Source organism: Eretmochelys imbricata, chromosome 5 (genome assembly GCF_965152235.1).
Source record: "Eretmochelys imbricata isolate rEreImb1 chromosome 5, rEreImb1.hap1, whole genome shotgun sequence".
Taxonomy (NCBI): Eukaryota; Metazoa; Chordata; order Testudines; family Cheloniidae; genus Eretmochelys; species Eretmochelys imbricata.
Window position 1 is genome coordinate 75,403,467 of NC_135576.1, and position 16,723 is coordinate 75,420,189.

A 16,723-nucleotide genomic window follows, 5' to 3' on the forward strand; every position below is an offset into this window, starting at 1 on the left:
GCTCTACATGTGGTTGTGCTGAGTGAAACAGCACCTGGACAGGTTTGCTGCTTGTCACTAGCAAAGTACTGTGAGACAGCCCAGGCTGGAAAGTTAAGGGGGCATAGCGGTCTCACAGTCCCAAGCTGTACCCTGGGGATCCCGCCACACCAACACAGCCTGATTGTCACACCAGACTGCAATGTTGTGGGTAGTTCCCAAGATAGGAGAAAATATAAAATAGAAAACACACATTCTTAATAGACTTCTCTATAAATGAACCAGACAACCTAAACCTGTAGAAGGTCTTATCTGAACGACCACCATTCCAAAGTATCCTCTTTTCACATCAAGTTCATTAATGTGGCCGAATAATGGGCTTTCAAATTGTCACAATTTTCCATCTAATGACACCAGCTCCCAGCTCATGAAAAGGAGATATAGAACTACAGAGAGTAAACCCTGGTAAACTATTATTAAAAATTTTTACCCAATCTTTCTGCACAACATATTTTTAACAATGCTTCTAAGTGAAAAAGAGTACTTTATCAACATGACACCTTGATTGTATATATCAGCTACATATTAAATAGAGAATAACAAGTAATTTATACTAGGACAATCATGCTCTCTCACATAAAATTCGGCAGGAGAGCAAAATCCCCAAGTTTACATCTATTCAGCATGCAATGTTTTCATATCTATGGGGTGAGCAGAAGTCATGGCCCTCTAAGCCCCACTGCTATCCCAGTATCTGTGCAAAATCCTACAGATCTCAAGAAATCTGCAGAAAGCAAGGAGATTGATACAAAGGACAAAGTATTTTGCTCCCTGGTACAATGGCTCCATCTCTAATACCGCCATATGTGTCTTATCCTGAATCTGAGAGGATTTTCCAGTAGGGACAGAGCCACAGGAATTAATGCTTACAAGATCTACATTTATCTTAATGGGTTTTTCCAAGGGGTAATGCCACACAGTGTATCAGTCCCATAGCAGTGTCCCTCAAAACCCTTCCTGACAGACTTTGTAAAGGACATTCTTACACAAAGTAAGAGGTGGATGCATGTAGATACCACCACCCCCAAAGTCACTGAAAATCTGTTGAGGATGTTCAGCTACTTTCATCCCCTTCCCTGCAAAACCAAGTAACAGAAATGCAAGTTACAATGCAATTTGTATGGTCTACTGCATCATTCATAACTATAAAAAGGGACAATAAATTATGTTAGAACTGGCCATCTTCCATGGCTAACCAGCAAAAAATCCCAGTTGGGATCCAGTGACTCTCTGCAGGCATCCCACAAAGCTAATCAGGTGCTCAAAGGCAAATGTAAAGCCCCAGATCTTCTTTAGCAATCTGCAATGAATCTGTTAATCAAGAGGAACAGGAACAGGTTTTCATTGTTCCTTATGCATGTAATGTACATATTGGGGGAAGAGAATCTCAGCTTATGTCTGTTCTCTGGCTGAGAAGGGGGGATTTAAATCCAGATTAATGAAAGTTTGGATTAATGACAGTTTGTTTTTTTTCTTGTGAAGTAAGAAAACGAAAAGATCTATTAGATCACCTATACCTGTCCTGAGTGCTTTGCCACGCCTTTACCCCCCCATGCCCAAAAGCCATAGTTCCAGTAATGAAGATTCCATTACTTCACAGGCCTTAACTAAGTTTTGCCTCTGCAAATATTAACAGTTGCAAAGTCTTTGAATTTCAAGAAGCAATAAAAAAGTCCTTTCAAGCAAGTTACAAGCAGAAGAAAGATTGGAGCTCAAAATGTCAATATTTAAAACTTGTGGTGAAGGATATGCAAGTTCCGTTTACCCACATGGACAGTTTCTGATAGTGTCTGCTAATATGGGGAACTGTTGGAGACAAATCATTTCCCCAGTATCCATCTTCCCAAGCTCTTGGATCAAGCACTGAATCATAGATATGTGCTTGTACAGAACCTAGCACAACAGGACCAGAATTCTAGGGGCTTTGGACTCTACCACAATGCAAATATGTAAATAAATAAATAATAATGAATGGCAAGTGTTGGTCAGAGTTCTATACCGGGCTGGTATGTATTTGGATATCACCTAACAGCCCCTAATATAAAAGTCTCCTGGATTGTGGACTAGGGAACGAAACATTGCCTCTTCATTCTTTTGGATTACTAAAGCAGTTTTGCTCACGTACCAAGAAAGGTCTGGTAGATGACATAACTGTTTTATATTTAGCATGGAAGTGCACACTAAGGAACTGTAAAAGAATTTCCCACCTTCAGATAGTGACTACATGCTACCTTGCAGCAAATACCGCTGGATTTCCTGGGACACACTTTAAAGATGAGATAGAACTATGGTCTGGCTATCATTTATTCAACTATCACCAGAGGATCTCCAGGACTTATTTCCAAGAGAGAAAATGTGATTTTTTTAAACTTTACCTAACAAGAAAACGCTGCACAAGTATTTTGGGCAAGGATTCACCAAGTTACTTAAAACCATGCCCAGCTTCGAGCATGTGAGGAGTTGCACTGATGTCAATGAGACTCATATTTAAAGTTCAGCATATGCTTAAATACTTGCTCATTTGAGGCCTTAATTAAGAGGGATCTGAACTATATTTCATACCATTAAAACAACTGGAATTACTTCTGAAATAATGAAAATAATGGGAAGGTTCCCGCCGCTGCCTTTTTTGCATTGATGGACTAAATTAACATCTACTATGAGCTTTCTAAACTGGTCCAGTATAAACAGAATAATGTATATTTTAATGGTTAAATATTTGTGACTTTTATCTAATTTTTCCAATTAAAAATTTAAAACACTTTACTCCTAATTCATGACAATAGATATAACAGCTTCTAAAGCTCACTAACATAAAAAGGTGTTGGCTGTACAAGTGAAACAATATCATTCCACAAATACATACAATATGTTAATTTTTAAAATATATTATCTGAATGCAAAGATTTTAATAACTCATAATATTTAGCACTCACAAAGCACTCTGAAAATGTAAAGTTCCATACAAACATTAATTAATAAGGAAAAAAGCAATGATAATCTAAAACTGACCTTCAAAACGGATTAACATTTTTCTGGTGTCGTGTAAATGCTCATTTGACCAGCACTTGTGGACTCAGAAATACATAGAATGTTTTCTCATCTGATTTAAACCAGAAATAATGGACTTTTTGAAAATGTATAACAAACTCTTGATAAAGTACGCCAATCTACCTTAACCAAATTATTTGTACTCAGAAAAAAAATAATTCAAATTTAGTTTAATCTACATAAATATATCTAAACATATTGAATGTGTGTGATGTAAAAGATGGAATCAGGTAAGAACATGTCTGTTAATGCTGCCAATAGCACTAGCAGTCCTGGAGGAGGCACAGACCAGCATCGATCAGATTCAGACCACCATCCTTTCCTGTGCTGAGATGAGTGCATAACTTTGACTATAAGGGTTAAACAGGTGTACTAGTGGGAAGTTCCAAAGATGCTCTTCTCCAGTGTTCAGGGGCACTATGTCTTACAAAGTGATTGTGCCTCCAGCTACTTATTGTAAGACATACAACCACCTGAATGCCTAGGAAGTGTCCACTGCTATACTGGTGACTGACACAGTTTAATTATGATTTCAGTGGGACTGGTTATGGGAGTATCTGCTCATAAAAATAAATACTGTATGGAGGTCATAATCTGGCCCATAATATATTAAAACATACTGAAATGCGATGACTGTAACACTATAAAACATGAATGTCTGTTTTTTTGAAAGGCCTTTGTTGTGCAAAGGAGTATTAAATTATTTGAATTTTGTAAATCAGATTTTATTCTACAGTTTTATCAACTTCAATAAACTAGCTATACAAATGCAAACATTTTATGCTCTATTTTTAGTGTATTTCAACGAATTAAAGACCTGCCTACTCTATTCTCCTGTAAAAGGGCTGGTTTCTTATTCTTCACACTGCCTCGGAACAGAAGAGCATTTCTTCTGCCCTGAAAATAAAAATATTTCTGTTGGAATTAAAAGCTTAAGGCAGTAAATGCTTTAAGCATCAAGATTATGGGAATTGCCTGTAGTCTACATTTTTACTGAGAGCATAGGGAAGTATAGTTTTCTAATATACTGTTAGAGTAACTACCACAAACAGTAATCTTTAAACTAAGCTGATTAAGCAAAATGGCCACTAAAAATAATGGATTTAAAACAAAACAACAACAAAAATGAAATTAAGTGTTCCAGTGCTGTAAAAGACTGTCCTGTCATAGCAGACAACTCATTGAGTAGGATTCAGAAGAAAAGGAAATGGTTTAAGGTGCTCTTTGTGAAGCGAAGGGGCAGGAACTTCCCCCAGGTATAGAAACAGCCCGTGAAAGCAGCCTCCAAACCTCACAGTTCGATGTGGGGGATAAACAAGAGGTCAAATACCCTCTTCCTCTGTGCCCCAGTGTAGCCCTGTGCTACCAAGGCTTCCCTGACCATGAATGGCCTCAAGGACTACCCCACCAGTAGATTGATAGAAAAGATAATACAGCCCCTTGCATTAATTTATTATGTAGTTGGGATGCCCCCAGGTGAAAGGCCACCGGGCCCATCACAAAATCTAAAGTATTCTGTGGAAGATGCTAGAGGCCAGAAGTCAGTACACCAGCTCTGGTCCATGGTAATCTAGTAATGCAGCTTTACTGGAGCCCCACTACCAAGGCTTCCAGGGACTGCAACAGCTTCACCAAAAAGATAAAGCACAGCACTGCATTACCTTTCCTGCCTAAAACATCTATTCCTCCCATCCCCCACCTACCCAAGTCCTTGCCCCACTCCCAAGTATTGTAGTCTCCATTATGAACCCCAGACCGCATGAAGGAGATTCTGTAGGGTCCAGTTCTGTGCAGAGTTAGAGAGGCAAAATATGGTGTGGTGTTCTTTTCTTACTGCATATCCAGTCACATGATGCCCTAAATGGGTCTCCAAGTGGGAGCTATTTCCAGTAACCATATGAAAAAAAAAAAGGATACAAACAGTTAAATTTATTTAAACAAGGTTTTTCCTCCCTTCAGTAGCCTGTGTGGCCAGCATGTGTTTTATCAGAAGCACATACCAAACTAATACAGAAGACCAATCAGACCTGGCTTTGACAACAATACTTATCTCTTTCTCTCTGCATATGTAAGAATGAAACAGCCATCTCTTATTGCAGGTCTGATTTATTTAAAAATATCCACTTGCTGCATAATTTAATAGGAACCACAAACTACTTGTGAGAGGACTGCATTAAGGTTTCAAGTTTTATATTTCTACCCCCAAAGATATTGCTTATGGCTATTTATAAAGTTTTAAAGTATTTATGGGAGATCACTTTTAAAAACCTCATAGGCTCTGGGTTTAGGATAAAATACAGTTGGTTGTGGATGAAGCATGACTTCTAGATCAAAACACCACTTTGTTAAATCCACAACTAAACTGATTAACTCATATAGGGTATTTTTAGGAGAAAATAATACAGGCTGACAAGTTGTGTAAAACAAGTAACTTGTGTTAGACTGAAACTTGTTATACAAAGGATGGAATAACTGCCCAAATAACAGTGGTTAATCATGTAACAACAATAAATTAAGTCTTCCATCCTGCACTGAGAATCATGTGTACACATCCTACACAGCACCACTGATTTACACAATTCTTTTTCAGGGCTGTGCTCACAGAGTTCTGAGAGCAGGACTAGAACCTACATCTGTTAATTTTATTAGCACTAACTGTTAGTGCTATATTCATACATTATAATCTAGAGTACTTGGATGGGGAAAACCTATTGTTGTTAATGGTAATATCTGGAGAAAATGTGATGTTATTAATATATTTCATTATAAGTTCCCTCCATATTCAGTAGCTGTGATTTGACAACCATTCTGGATTCTTACAAGCTTTCCCTTGGACATGAGTAGAAGAGTTGAGAATTTGCACTGAAAGGCCACAACATCCTACTTTCACACTCAGGTTCATACACTTACCTGGAAATAGGATAAGGATAAAAAAATGTAGACTTCACCACTGCACACATTTTATTAAGAGGCCTTACTATCAACAACAACCTTTTGAAGTCCTGAGTTCAAGCTAAAGCTGGTTTGGAATTTTCTGCCGAAGCTTTTTTTGGACAGAAAATCCATTTCCACAAAATGGAAAACCTCCCTGACATTTTTCAAATTTTCCCATTGGAAAAATTTCGTTTCAGTTCAAGTCAAACTGAAAATATTTCAATTGGTCATGCCAACCCGATTTTTTTCAAGGTCAGCTTGACATTGTGTATGTTTGCTGGAGCAGCCAAAATGCCTCATGGGAGCTGCAGTTCTAATATCTCATGACTGCATTCTTTCTTCTATAGGACAGTCTGCCTGGCAGGACTACTACATTTCCCAGGATGCACCACATTCTCCCCTCTAGCTGAACCAGTATGGTGAATCATGGGATTCATTTCAGAGTAACAGCCGTGTTAGTCTGTATTCGCAAAAAGAAAAGGAGTATTTGTGGCACCTTAGAGACTAACCAATTTATTTGAGCATGAGCTTTCGTGAGCTACAGCTCACTTCATCAGATGCATGATTCATGTGATTCATGTGATTCATGTGACCACTGTGCATCAAGAGACAAGTAATCTGGCCTGGGAACTCAGCTCACAGCAAAGGATGGGAGCATGCGGCACCCCAACCACAGCAACCATGAGGCGCTAAAGCAGCTCAAGTGGATGTGGCGTAGTACTGAACCAAACTGAAATTAAATGTTTAGAGTCCATTCAACAAAGCAAAATGAAACATTTCAATTCAGCAATGTCAACATAAATATTCCGACATTTCAAAATCCAAATTTTTTGAACTTTATGTTCTGTGAAAACTGTCAGTATTTTGACTTTTTGTTTCAATTGGGACAAACAAAATTTGAAACATACAAATTTTATACAGGATGAAGTTCTAGTTTTTGACCAGTTTAGTTCAAACACTTCCAGTGAAAAAAAGAAAACATATATTACACTCTCAAGTCAAAGCATTACATCTTACCTGCTTAGGAAGCCGGAAAAGAGAGTTTTTGTAGAATATATCTTTAGCCTGACTCCATGTTCCATCAATGATGATGATTGTAGATGGACTTGGGAAGATCAAAGCCACTTCTTCCAAATTAGCTGCTTCAGCTCCAGGATACAGAATTAGAGTATTAGAATTTCGGCACACAGCTGCTAATTCAGGATACCTACAATTATGAACAGAGAGAGGACTTTTTGTTTGTTTTTCTGAAAGGGAACATATATGTAATGTGTATCATGCCTCATTCCCGTAGCTCTGCCAATTTACTGACTCTTCAAATTCATTTTCTCCCAATTTCAACGATCCAACCCACTATACTCCCTTTTATAGTCTTCAATGCTGCTCCTTAGTCAGGCAGAGGAATCCGCAGAGTACTAAGAGGTGCTACTTTACCATGAGCTCACAAAAGGCCTAGGGGAAAAATTTTCAGAAATTATTACTAATTTTGGGTGTCCAACTTGAGAGTTTTAGCATCTGATTTGGAGGGAAGCTAAGCACCCACAACTCTAATTGAAGTCAATGGAACTTAAGTACTTAGCATCTCTTTAAAAAAAATCAGAGTGGTCTTGGCATCTCAAGTTGGGCACCAACAGAGACAGGAAAACTTAATGGACACTTGAAAATAATGGCCAAAAGATACTGACTCTGCAATACTCCCAGCTCCTGCCAGTCCAGTGAGCAAGACACAAGAACCAGGAACAGAGCTTTGATCTCCCATATGGCAGAATATAATTTTCATTAGATACAGAGCTAAATTCAGTTTATTTGCTTTAGGGAAAGTTCACAGTGATGCAGACATCATTGAATGTTTGAATTATTTATTGCGGATTTTAAAGTCTTATTGTGGATTTTTACAAATAATTAAAAAACATATATACAAAAGAGTTTCAGCATAAATAAAAAGCAAAGGACTACAAATGCTTTCATCAGATTGAGGGTGAATACTTAATACAGAAAACATTTTCCATTATGTAAGTAAAAGCTTTTCAAAATGTTTCCAGAAACAAAAATCCAAGTTTAATGCATATTTAATAGTACTACTCATAACGCAGGATTAAAGTTCCACAGCTAAGAACTGAAACGTTAGGAAACGTGAAAGTTACAATTGAACTCTGAACCTTGGTTTAGTTGTATTCTGAAAAGGAACTGTGAGATTCTATGTTAATTGTCTCAGTAGTTCCAGTGACTTGTTCAACATAAATGTAGAAAGATGGGAGGAGCGCAAAGAATCCCATCCAATTTGGAGGGAATATCTGGCACTGGGTGCCGCTCAACATGAAGAGGCTTTGATCCAGAGAATGGAGCAAAGCGAGAAAGAAGACAGCAGCATACTGTAGTCTTGGACTGTAACTCAGACAACACATGGATCTGTGAAATTTGTAACAAACTGTGTTGCTCCTGAATTGGGCTTGTCAGCCCTAAGTGGATTCATCAGGCGCCTGATTAGACCTCTTATGCATATACCATGATCCAGTTTGGATTGACAGCTGACAATGAAAAATGGTTACAGTGACTTCACTTGACATCTGGTCCATTTAAATGAAAAAGATTATTTTTCTAAGTCCTACTTCCATAAAGAAATCTTGGAATTTGAAAGTTAATTATTACTTATATAGTGTCGTAAGTGGGCATGTTGCTTTACAGACAAATGAAAGACATTGTCCCTGCCCTAAGGAACCTACCATCTACAGACCTGATCCTACCAGATAGTGAGCTTCTAGAGATATTCAGCACCCGTCACTTACAGAGTGGGAGGGGGCTGAACAGCTCTCTGGAGGTGTTCAGCATTTGCAGGTAATGGGCCAATCACACAACCACTACCAGACACTGTAGTGCTCACTACCATGAATGGCCTTATTGGAGTCATGCCCAGCACTAACAAGATTTGCAGAATAGACCTCGTAAACATAGCATAGGAAGAGATGAGATCAACATAAACACAACCTGGTGGTTGGATTACAGAGGGACACGGTTAACACAAAATAAGCTCATGAGGTTATATGTTTTTGTAACAAGTATATTTTAGTTCCATTTGTTTTTTACATTAATTTGGTGTAGATGTGCAGGTCAGCTGGCCTTTTTCTTCTCATGTATCATCACTATTAAAATACACTTTGAGTGAGACTTATTAGGTGTACACCTCAATTGCACCTAACTATACCTTTCTTTGATGTGGTAAAACTGAAAGAACTTGATTTACAGATTAAATTACAGTGTGTGGGGTTGGCAGTTAAAATACCCTCTTACTTATAAACTGAACAAATATAATATGGAGTTGCTGACACATGAATATGCACCTCAAACAATACCATTTTTAAAGCTACTTTACAGAAAGCAACAACCATGCTTTGGATCTGCCTCCTTGTGCATAAGTATTACTATACAGTTTTTAATTATGTGCTGACATACTACTTCACAAAATAATGCTATAGGACATGATTTTTCAAAAGGACTCAGCACACACAGGTAGACCCAGATGTTCATAATCTGAGTTGCTCTGTGGAACACTTTTGAAAGTCATGCCATTCATTTAGCTGCCCAAATGGAAGAAATTGGGTGAGGGACTCTTTGGAAAATTTGGTCCATATAAACATTCTACATTTCTTTCTAAAAGCTTAAACTACACATACAATACAGTAAAATTTGTATTGTAATGATTATGTCCAAATGGATAGCGTTATGGTTAGGTATTCAACCTGCACCTTTGCATTTCCTTAAGTTTAAATGCTAAGCTGCGTAACCTTAACAATGCCTTAATATAGTTTTTTTGTATTTAGTTTCTTTTCTTTTTACCTTTCTCTATTAAATTCATCATCAGAACAAAGAATAATGAACAGGTGATACAAAACAAAAAGAAAAAAGTATGTTTCATATTAAAAGTTAATTAAATGAAGGTTAAGCTGGTTACAAAATAGATAACTAAAATAATAATTTCTGCCCTCGTCTGTCAATGCTTGCATTAAGACATGAAAAGGTGTTTTTACATAGATTTCAGTTTGAAACATTATTGACTTTAAGACACTGTTACACCAAGAAGTAGCAAGAAGATTAATTTCAGAGCAGACACCATACTGATGGCAGCCCTTTAGAAGCTGCCAACTCTCAAGAGGGAACTAAGCCATTTAAAAAAACAACAACAAAAACCAGAATCTTCTAACCACCACCATTTATTCCCCAGATCAGAGCCAGACTTTTAAAGGTTTTACATCTCAGTGTCGGTCAGAAAAAAAAAAGCTCTATATGAAAAAAGTGATTTTCTTAAACAGCTCAATTCCCTCCTGAGTACCACCTGCTTCAAAAAGGCTGCAAAAAAAGACTAGCAGCTGCTCCAGTTCAAACTGAGTATAAAATAAAAGTTCCTATTGACTATAGGTACTGTACTTCCGGTATTTTCAAACTGGTCAGGATTTAGAATTACTTAATTTTTGTGCTCTTTTATAAACATGTGATCATGAAAAAAGCTGACACAATTAAAGAATTTTAACCACAGAATTGCTGTGTACGAATTTCACTACTGTAATGCTTATCAGCTAATTAGATCCTTCAATTTTGTTCTGTTTTATCATGTAAATTTTAATGTGCCTCTAATAAGGATTATCCAAAACTTTACTTTGAATGGCCAATGGTCTCAGTCATACTCATATTTAAAATTACCAAATAAAACTTTAATATGATGCAATTATGGTTTAGCAGTGGTTAAGCCATAGGTAAGGTTGTATCAGTGAATTGCGTTTAAGAAGGGACAAGATGACAACATCTGCTAGCTGTTTTATTCAAAACTTACAAAACTAGAGTGTAAGAAAGCTTCTAATTTTCTAGATAATTATAATTTCTAGGGCAGTAATATTTTAAAATAGTTAGAATAAAAACAAATGGTTTTATAATTTGGGTCACTAGCATTTCCTTTTTTTTCAGAACCCTTTTGAAAAGATTACTAATGGATAGTCTACACTAAACTTACAATGTAGATGACTGTATATCTATAGTTTATATAAATACCAGTTTTATATTTTCCCATTTTGGAATTTGAGAAAAATGATTATGCTTCATAAATTATTTGAGCTGTGCCAATTTGAAAGGGCCCATTAACTATATGATGGTGTTGTTTGCTAGGCACAGATCTATGTCCATACATTGCATCCAGTTTCAAATTACTACAGGCCCATTTACTCTAATGTAAATGTTGACTTCAGTGTCATCAATTTAAAAGTGCCACATTTACGAATATCAACATTCTTTGCTAAGTAGCATCCTATGTCTTCATACATGACAAGGTTTGTCAAGTTGCAAAGGCTGTTTGTAGGCTAATGTCAACATTTCTCCACCCTGACCCCTCACTGCAGCTGCTGCATTCACCATATTGTTGCCATGCTTCATAAGGCAGCATATTATTTGCTTGCAATTTTTCATCTTCAATTTCAACAGTTTAAAAACTAGGAAAATTCATTTAATATTAGTTAAGGTTGCTCTGCTCTACTTACAACGTTTCCCTCACATAATGAAAAGCAAGTAAATTGTGGGAGCCAATAACCATATTTCTGTTTCTCTATCTTCACAAATATAAAATTTATCAACTATTATTACCTTCCTTCCACAACACACTGTTAACACCCATGGCTTCATCAACTACTACGTAGCCTTAAATCTGACATACATACAAGAAGAATACATATGGTTATTAACATATTAACTTCCTTTTTTGAAGAACTGCAGCAGATAAGCCAAGTAATCTGCCATCTGTGCAGTCTCCTTTGTACAACCAATGAACTGTTGCACAGAAATTAGCTACAGAGTAAGGCTGTAGAGTAAATTAGGATTGTGACTAGTTGAGTTACATGATATCACAATGGTCTAGGATTCTTGCCATGGCATATAAACACACCTTGTCATGGCACAGATATAATTCATCTGATTCATTAATGGCTGAGAACTTAAAAATTGGATAGTAACAGACCATGAATCCCAGTGATGATTCAACCCTGTGCTATTCTAAATAAAGAGCTTTCAATCATGCTTGTACCTGTTTCCATCACTTTACATTGACTGAGACATTCCCAGCTTCAGACTGACACACAGACAGGTGAAAATCCTGAAATGTTATTAAATAGCTTATACAGTTTACTTGAAGATTGAAGATTTCTCTACTATTTTTATACCTATTGAAATAAAACAGTAGAAAAATACCTTGCATTAGCTGAAGTTAGTCCACATCAGGTACATCAGACAGGTATGAAGGGTATACACCAGTATCACTTGGTTGGTATTTGCCAAACACTCACCCCAAAACATAAGAAGAAGGGGGAGAGAGAGGTGGATGGGGGGCAAAGCAGCAGACCATATTTAAAACTGCAGAACGATGGAGAAAACATTGTCTTTTGGGCTGTCCTCGTTATCTTATCCTTGTACAATACCTAAACACTATTGCAATAGGCATTTCAGAAGTGCTAACAGATATAAGGATTGACAGACAATGATGGATAAATAGGCGTATGTTCGTTTTAAATATATAATAGAATTGGAATCTGTAAAAGCAGAGCCAATGCTAGGCATAAGCAGACTAAGCAATTGCTTAGGGCCCTAAGCAGCACAATGGTGCCCTCTATTAATTATTAGTATGAGCTGTGGAGGGGGCGGGTAAAAATATTCCTGGTTAGGGCCCCTGTCATAAATATAAAAGGAAGGGTAACCACCTTTCTGTATACAGTGCTTTAAAATCCCTCCTGGCCAGAGGCAAAACCCTTTCACCTGTAAAGGGTTAAGAAGCTAAGATAACCTCGCTAGCACCTGACCCAAAATGACCAATGAGGGGACAAGATACTTTCAAATCTGGAGAGGGGGGAAACAAACGGTTCATCTGTCTGTGTGATGCTTTTGCCGGGAACAGATCAGGAGTGCAGCCTTCCAACTCCTGTTAAGTTAGTAAGTAATCTAGCTAGAAATGCGTTAGATGTCCTTTTGTTTAATTGCTGGTAAAATAAGCTGTGCTGGATGGAATGTATATTGCTGTTTTTGTGTCTTTTTCAAAAAAAAAAAAGGAGTACTTGTGGCACCTTAGAGACTAACCAATTTATTTGAGCATGAGCTTTCGTGAGCTACAGCTCACTTCATCGGATGCATACCGTGGAAACTGCAGCAGACTTTATATATACACAGAGAATATGAAACAATACCTCCTCCCACCCCACTGTCCTGCTGGTAATAGCTTATCTAAAGTGATCATCAGGTTGGGCCATTTCCAGCACAAATCCAGGTTTTCTCACCCTCCACCCCCCCACACAAATTCACTCTCCTGCTGGTGATAGCCCATCCAAAGTGACAACTCTTTACACAATGTGCATGATAATCAAGTTGGGCCATTTCCTGCACAAATCCAGGTTCTCTCACCCCCTCACTCCCCTCCCAAAAACCACACACACAAACTCACTATCCTGCTGGTAATAGCTCATCCAAAGTGACCATTCTCCCTACAATGTGCATGATAATCAACGTGGGCCATTTCCAGCACAAATCCAGGTTTTCTCACATCCCCCCCCCACCCCCATACACACACAAACTCACTCTCCTGCTGGTAATAGCTCATCCAAACTGACCACTCTCCAAGTTTAAATCCAAGTTAAACCAGAACATCGGGGGGGGGGGTAGGAAAAAACAAGAGGAAATAGGCTACCTTGCATAATGACTTAGCCACTCCCAGTCTCTATTTAAGCCTAAATTAATAGTATCCAATTTGCAAATGAATTCCAATTCAGCAGTTTCTCGCTGGAGTCTGGATTTGAAGTTTTTTTGTTTTAAGATAGCGACCTTCATGTCTGTGATTGCGTGACCAGAGAGATTGAAGTGTTCTCCGACTGGTTTATGAATGTTATAATTCTTGACATCTGATTTGTGTCCATTTATTCTTTTACGTAGAGACTGTCCAGTTTGACCAATGTACATGGCAGAGGGGCATTGCTGGCACATGATGGCATATATCACATTGGTGGATGAGCAGGTGAATGAGCCTCTGATAGTGTGGCTGATGTTATTAGGCCCTGTGATGGTGTCCCCTGAATAGATATGTGGGCACAATTGGCAACGGGCTTTGTTGCAAGGATAAGTTCCTGGGTTAGTGGTTCTGTTGTGTGGTATATGGTTGTTGGTGAGCATTTGCTTCAGGTTGCGGGGCTGTCTGTAGGCAAGGACTGGCCTGTCTCCCACGATTTGTGTCTTTTTGTAACTTAAGGTTTTGCCTAGAGGGATTCTCTATGTTTTCAATCTGATTACCCTGTAAGGTATTTACCATCCAGATTTTACAGAGGTGATTCTTTTACTTTTTCTGTAATTAAAATTCTTCTTTTAAGAACCCAATTGATTTTTCATTGTTCTTAAGATCCAAGAGTTTGGCTCGGTGTTCACCTGTACCAATTGGCGAGGCTTATTATCAAGCCTTCCCTAGGAAAGGGGTGTAGGGCTTGGGGGGATATTTTGAGGGAAGACGTCTCCAAGTGGTCTCTTTCCCAGTTCTTTGTTTAAAACGCTTGGTGGTGGCAGCATACTGTTCAAGGACAAGGCAAAGTTTGTATCTTGGGCAAGTTTTTAAGCTAAGCTGGTAAGAATAAGTTTAGGGGGTCTTTCATGCAGGGCCCCACATCTGTACCCTACAGTTCAGAGTGGCGAAGGAACCTTGACAGCCCCCCAGTGGGATAGCACTGGCACAGTGTGAAGAGAGTCATGAAACTTAGAGCATTGGTGGTACATTATACTGGGAACAAGTAAACTCGTTTACAGTAGTTAATATAAGAAAAAAAAATTTTTTGTTTGGGAGCAATCAGGATAAAAGCTCACAGTTCAAGCAAGTAATTAGTGAAAATATTTTCATATAAATGATAGCAGGAATAAGTTGCACTCAACTTTCTAAAGATATTGAAGTCATTAATGAGTTTCCCAAACCTTCTAATGCACTTTTGATGTACCTGATTTAACCACTGATCTGTAACAGAGCTGGTATGAAATTTATTGTACTGATTCTGAAACCTAACTTGTGATGAATTTTGGAGATCTATGCATTTATTGTCCACTTAATTAATTTTTGAAGACAAACCAATTTAAATGTTTTTTTTTTCTATTCTTTATTCCTGCCCCAAATAACAGGGTTCAAGTCAAATGGGTATTTGGATGAATAGCTCTATTACAGCTTAATCATTAGAGTCCATAACATTCAGAATTTACTAGTAGATTACAGAAACTTGAAGATCTATGGATAGAAAGTAAAGAACTATTAGAACTTAAGTAGGCAGCTATTTCACTAAAAAAAGAACAGAAAGCCAATGCAAAGTAGTTTTGGTGTGTTTTTTCCCTTTCTTTGTAGCAGTCACAGTTATAAAGTTGATATTTAAAAACATGAGTGCCAAGATTTCTCATATAACTCTAAAAGTATGAAATGAAGATCATTCAGATTGTTGACAAGTCAGATTACAACAAGCAATTTTGTCTAAAATGTGTTCATTTTACAACACACAAGAATTTCCTATTAAGCTGAGCAAACAGTATTTATTATGATTAAAAAAAAATTGCTTGCAAAATATTTATTAGCATCTTAAAAAAGAAAATAAATCCCAGAAATTATTGTATTTTATTCATACATATAGGTATTCTGTTTTTTTTCTTAGCACTTCCCTCATGAATAATAAACCCTAGTGCTTGGTCAAAGAATTTACAATGATTATTATATAAGGCACTATATTTGGCAGGACATGACTATTTATTTTAGAGCATACTTTAAACTTTAAGCATGTCTGTAAATAGATAAAACCATAGCTCTTTGTTGTGTCTTTAAAGTGTATTTTTCCTTCCACAAGCCATATCAGTTTCAAAGACAATACACTGAGCAACAGCCGCAATGTTTGAAGGCTGAAATGTGACAACTGGATAGAGTTCTTCATGCCCATCAAGTCTATCTTTACTAAAACATATGTCCAAAAGTATACACTGTCTTAGGTCCCTATTCAGGAAAGCATGTGCTTGAATGCTTTCCTGAATTGGAGCCTTACTGAGTAACCATGCAATTTTTCTGATCCATGTAATTATTATCATAACTATTTTTGCAACTTTTTTCATACCTCTCTCCTTTCCCTTCTTTTTTGTTTATTAGATGATATTTTTATTGTTTTGTGTATAAATTTACATTATTAGATCTTCTGGGCAGAGCTTGTGACAGTCATCCTTCAACACCTAGCACACTTCTGGGTGCTGAAGATAATCTAATTTTTCTTGTTTTAAGACTTTGTCTTGTTCAATTTTTACTGGCACCGCCCAATATGCTCAGCGCTGTGTGCAAATGGGTACTGTGTTCCCCATTTCTAGTTTTCTCTACACTAAAGTCACTCAGTATTGCTACCACATCCTCCAGAAGTTCAGTCATATATTTCTGGAATACTTCTGGTTGCAGAGGATTCCATATGGAATCTGCCGAAAACAAGGTCTTCCAAAAGGGGATTTTAGTACTGTGATTTTAGCACTGTCAATGTTCAGTGAAGGATTAATCAAACGTGGACATATTATCAAAAAGTGACCTCACACTATTTAATACTGAATAACTTGCCTGTATACTTTCTGAACACTAATGTAAATCCTGGAAAAACTCATCATATGGACAAAAACAACGAGGAGTCTGGTGGCA

General features: G+C 37.4%; 1 protein-coding gene across 2 annotated transcripts in view; it reads right to left on the reverse strand.

Moving 5' to 3' along the window:
• DTWD2 (DTW motif tRNA-uridine aminocarboxypropyltransferase 2) overlaps positions 1-16,723 on the reverse strand; it is a 187,305-nt gene that overhangs the window by 73,426 nt on the left and 97,156 nt on the right. For both annotated transcript variants that reach the window (XM_077817355.1, XM_077817356.1), the window contains exon 4: positions 7,042-7,231. In XM_077817355.1, the coding sequence (XP_077673481.1) occupies positions 7,042-7,231 (190 nt within the window). The remainder of the gene's footprint in view (positions 1-7,041; positions 7,232-16,723) is intronic.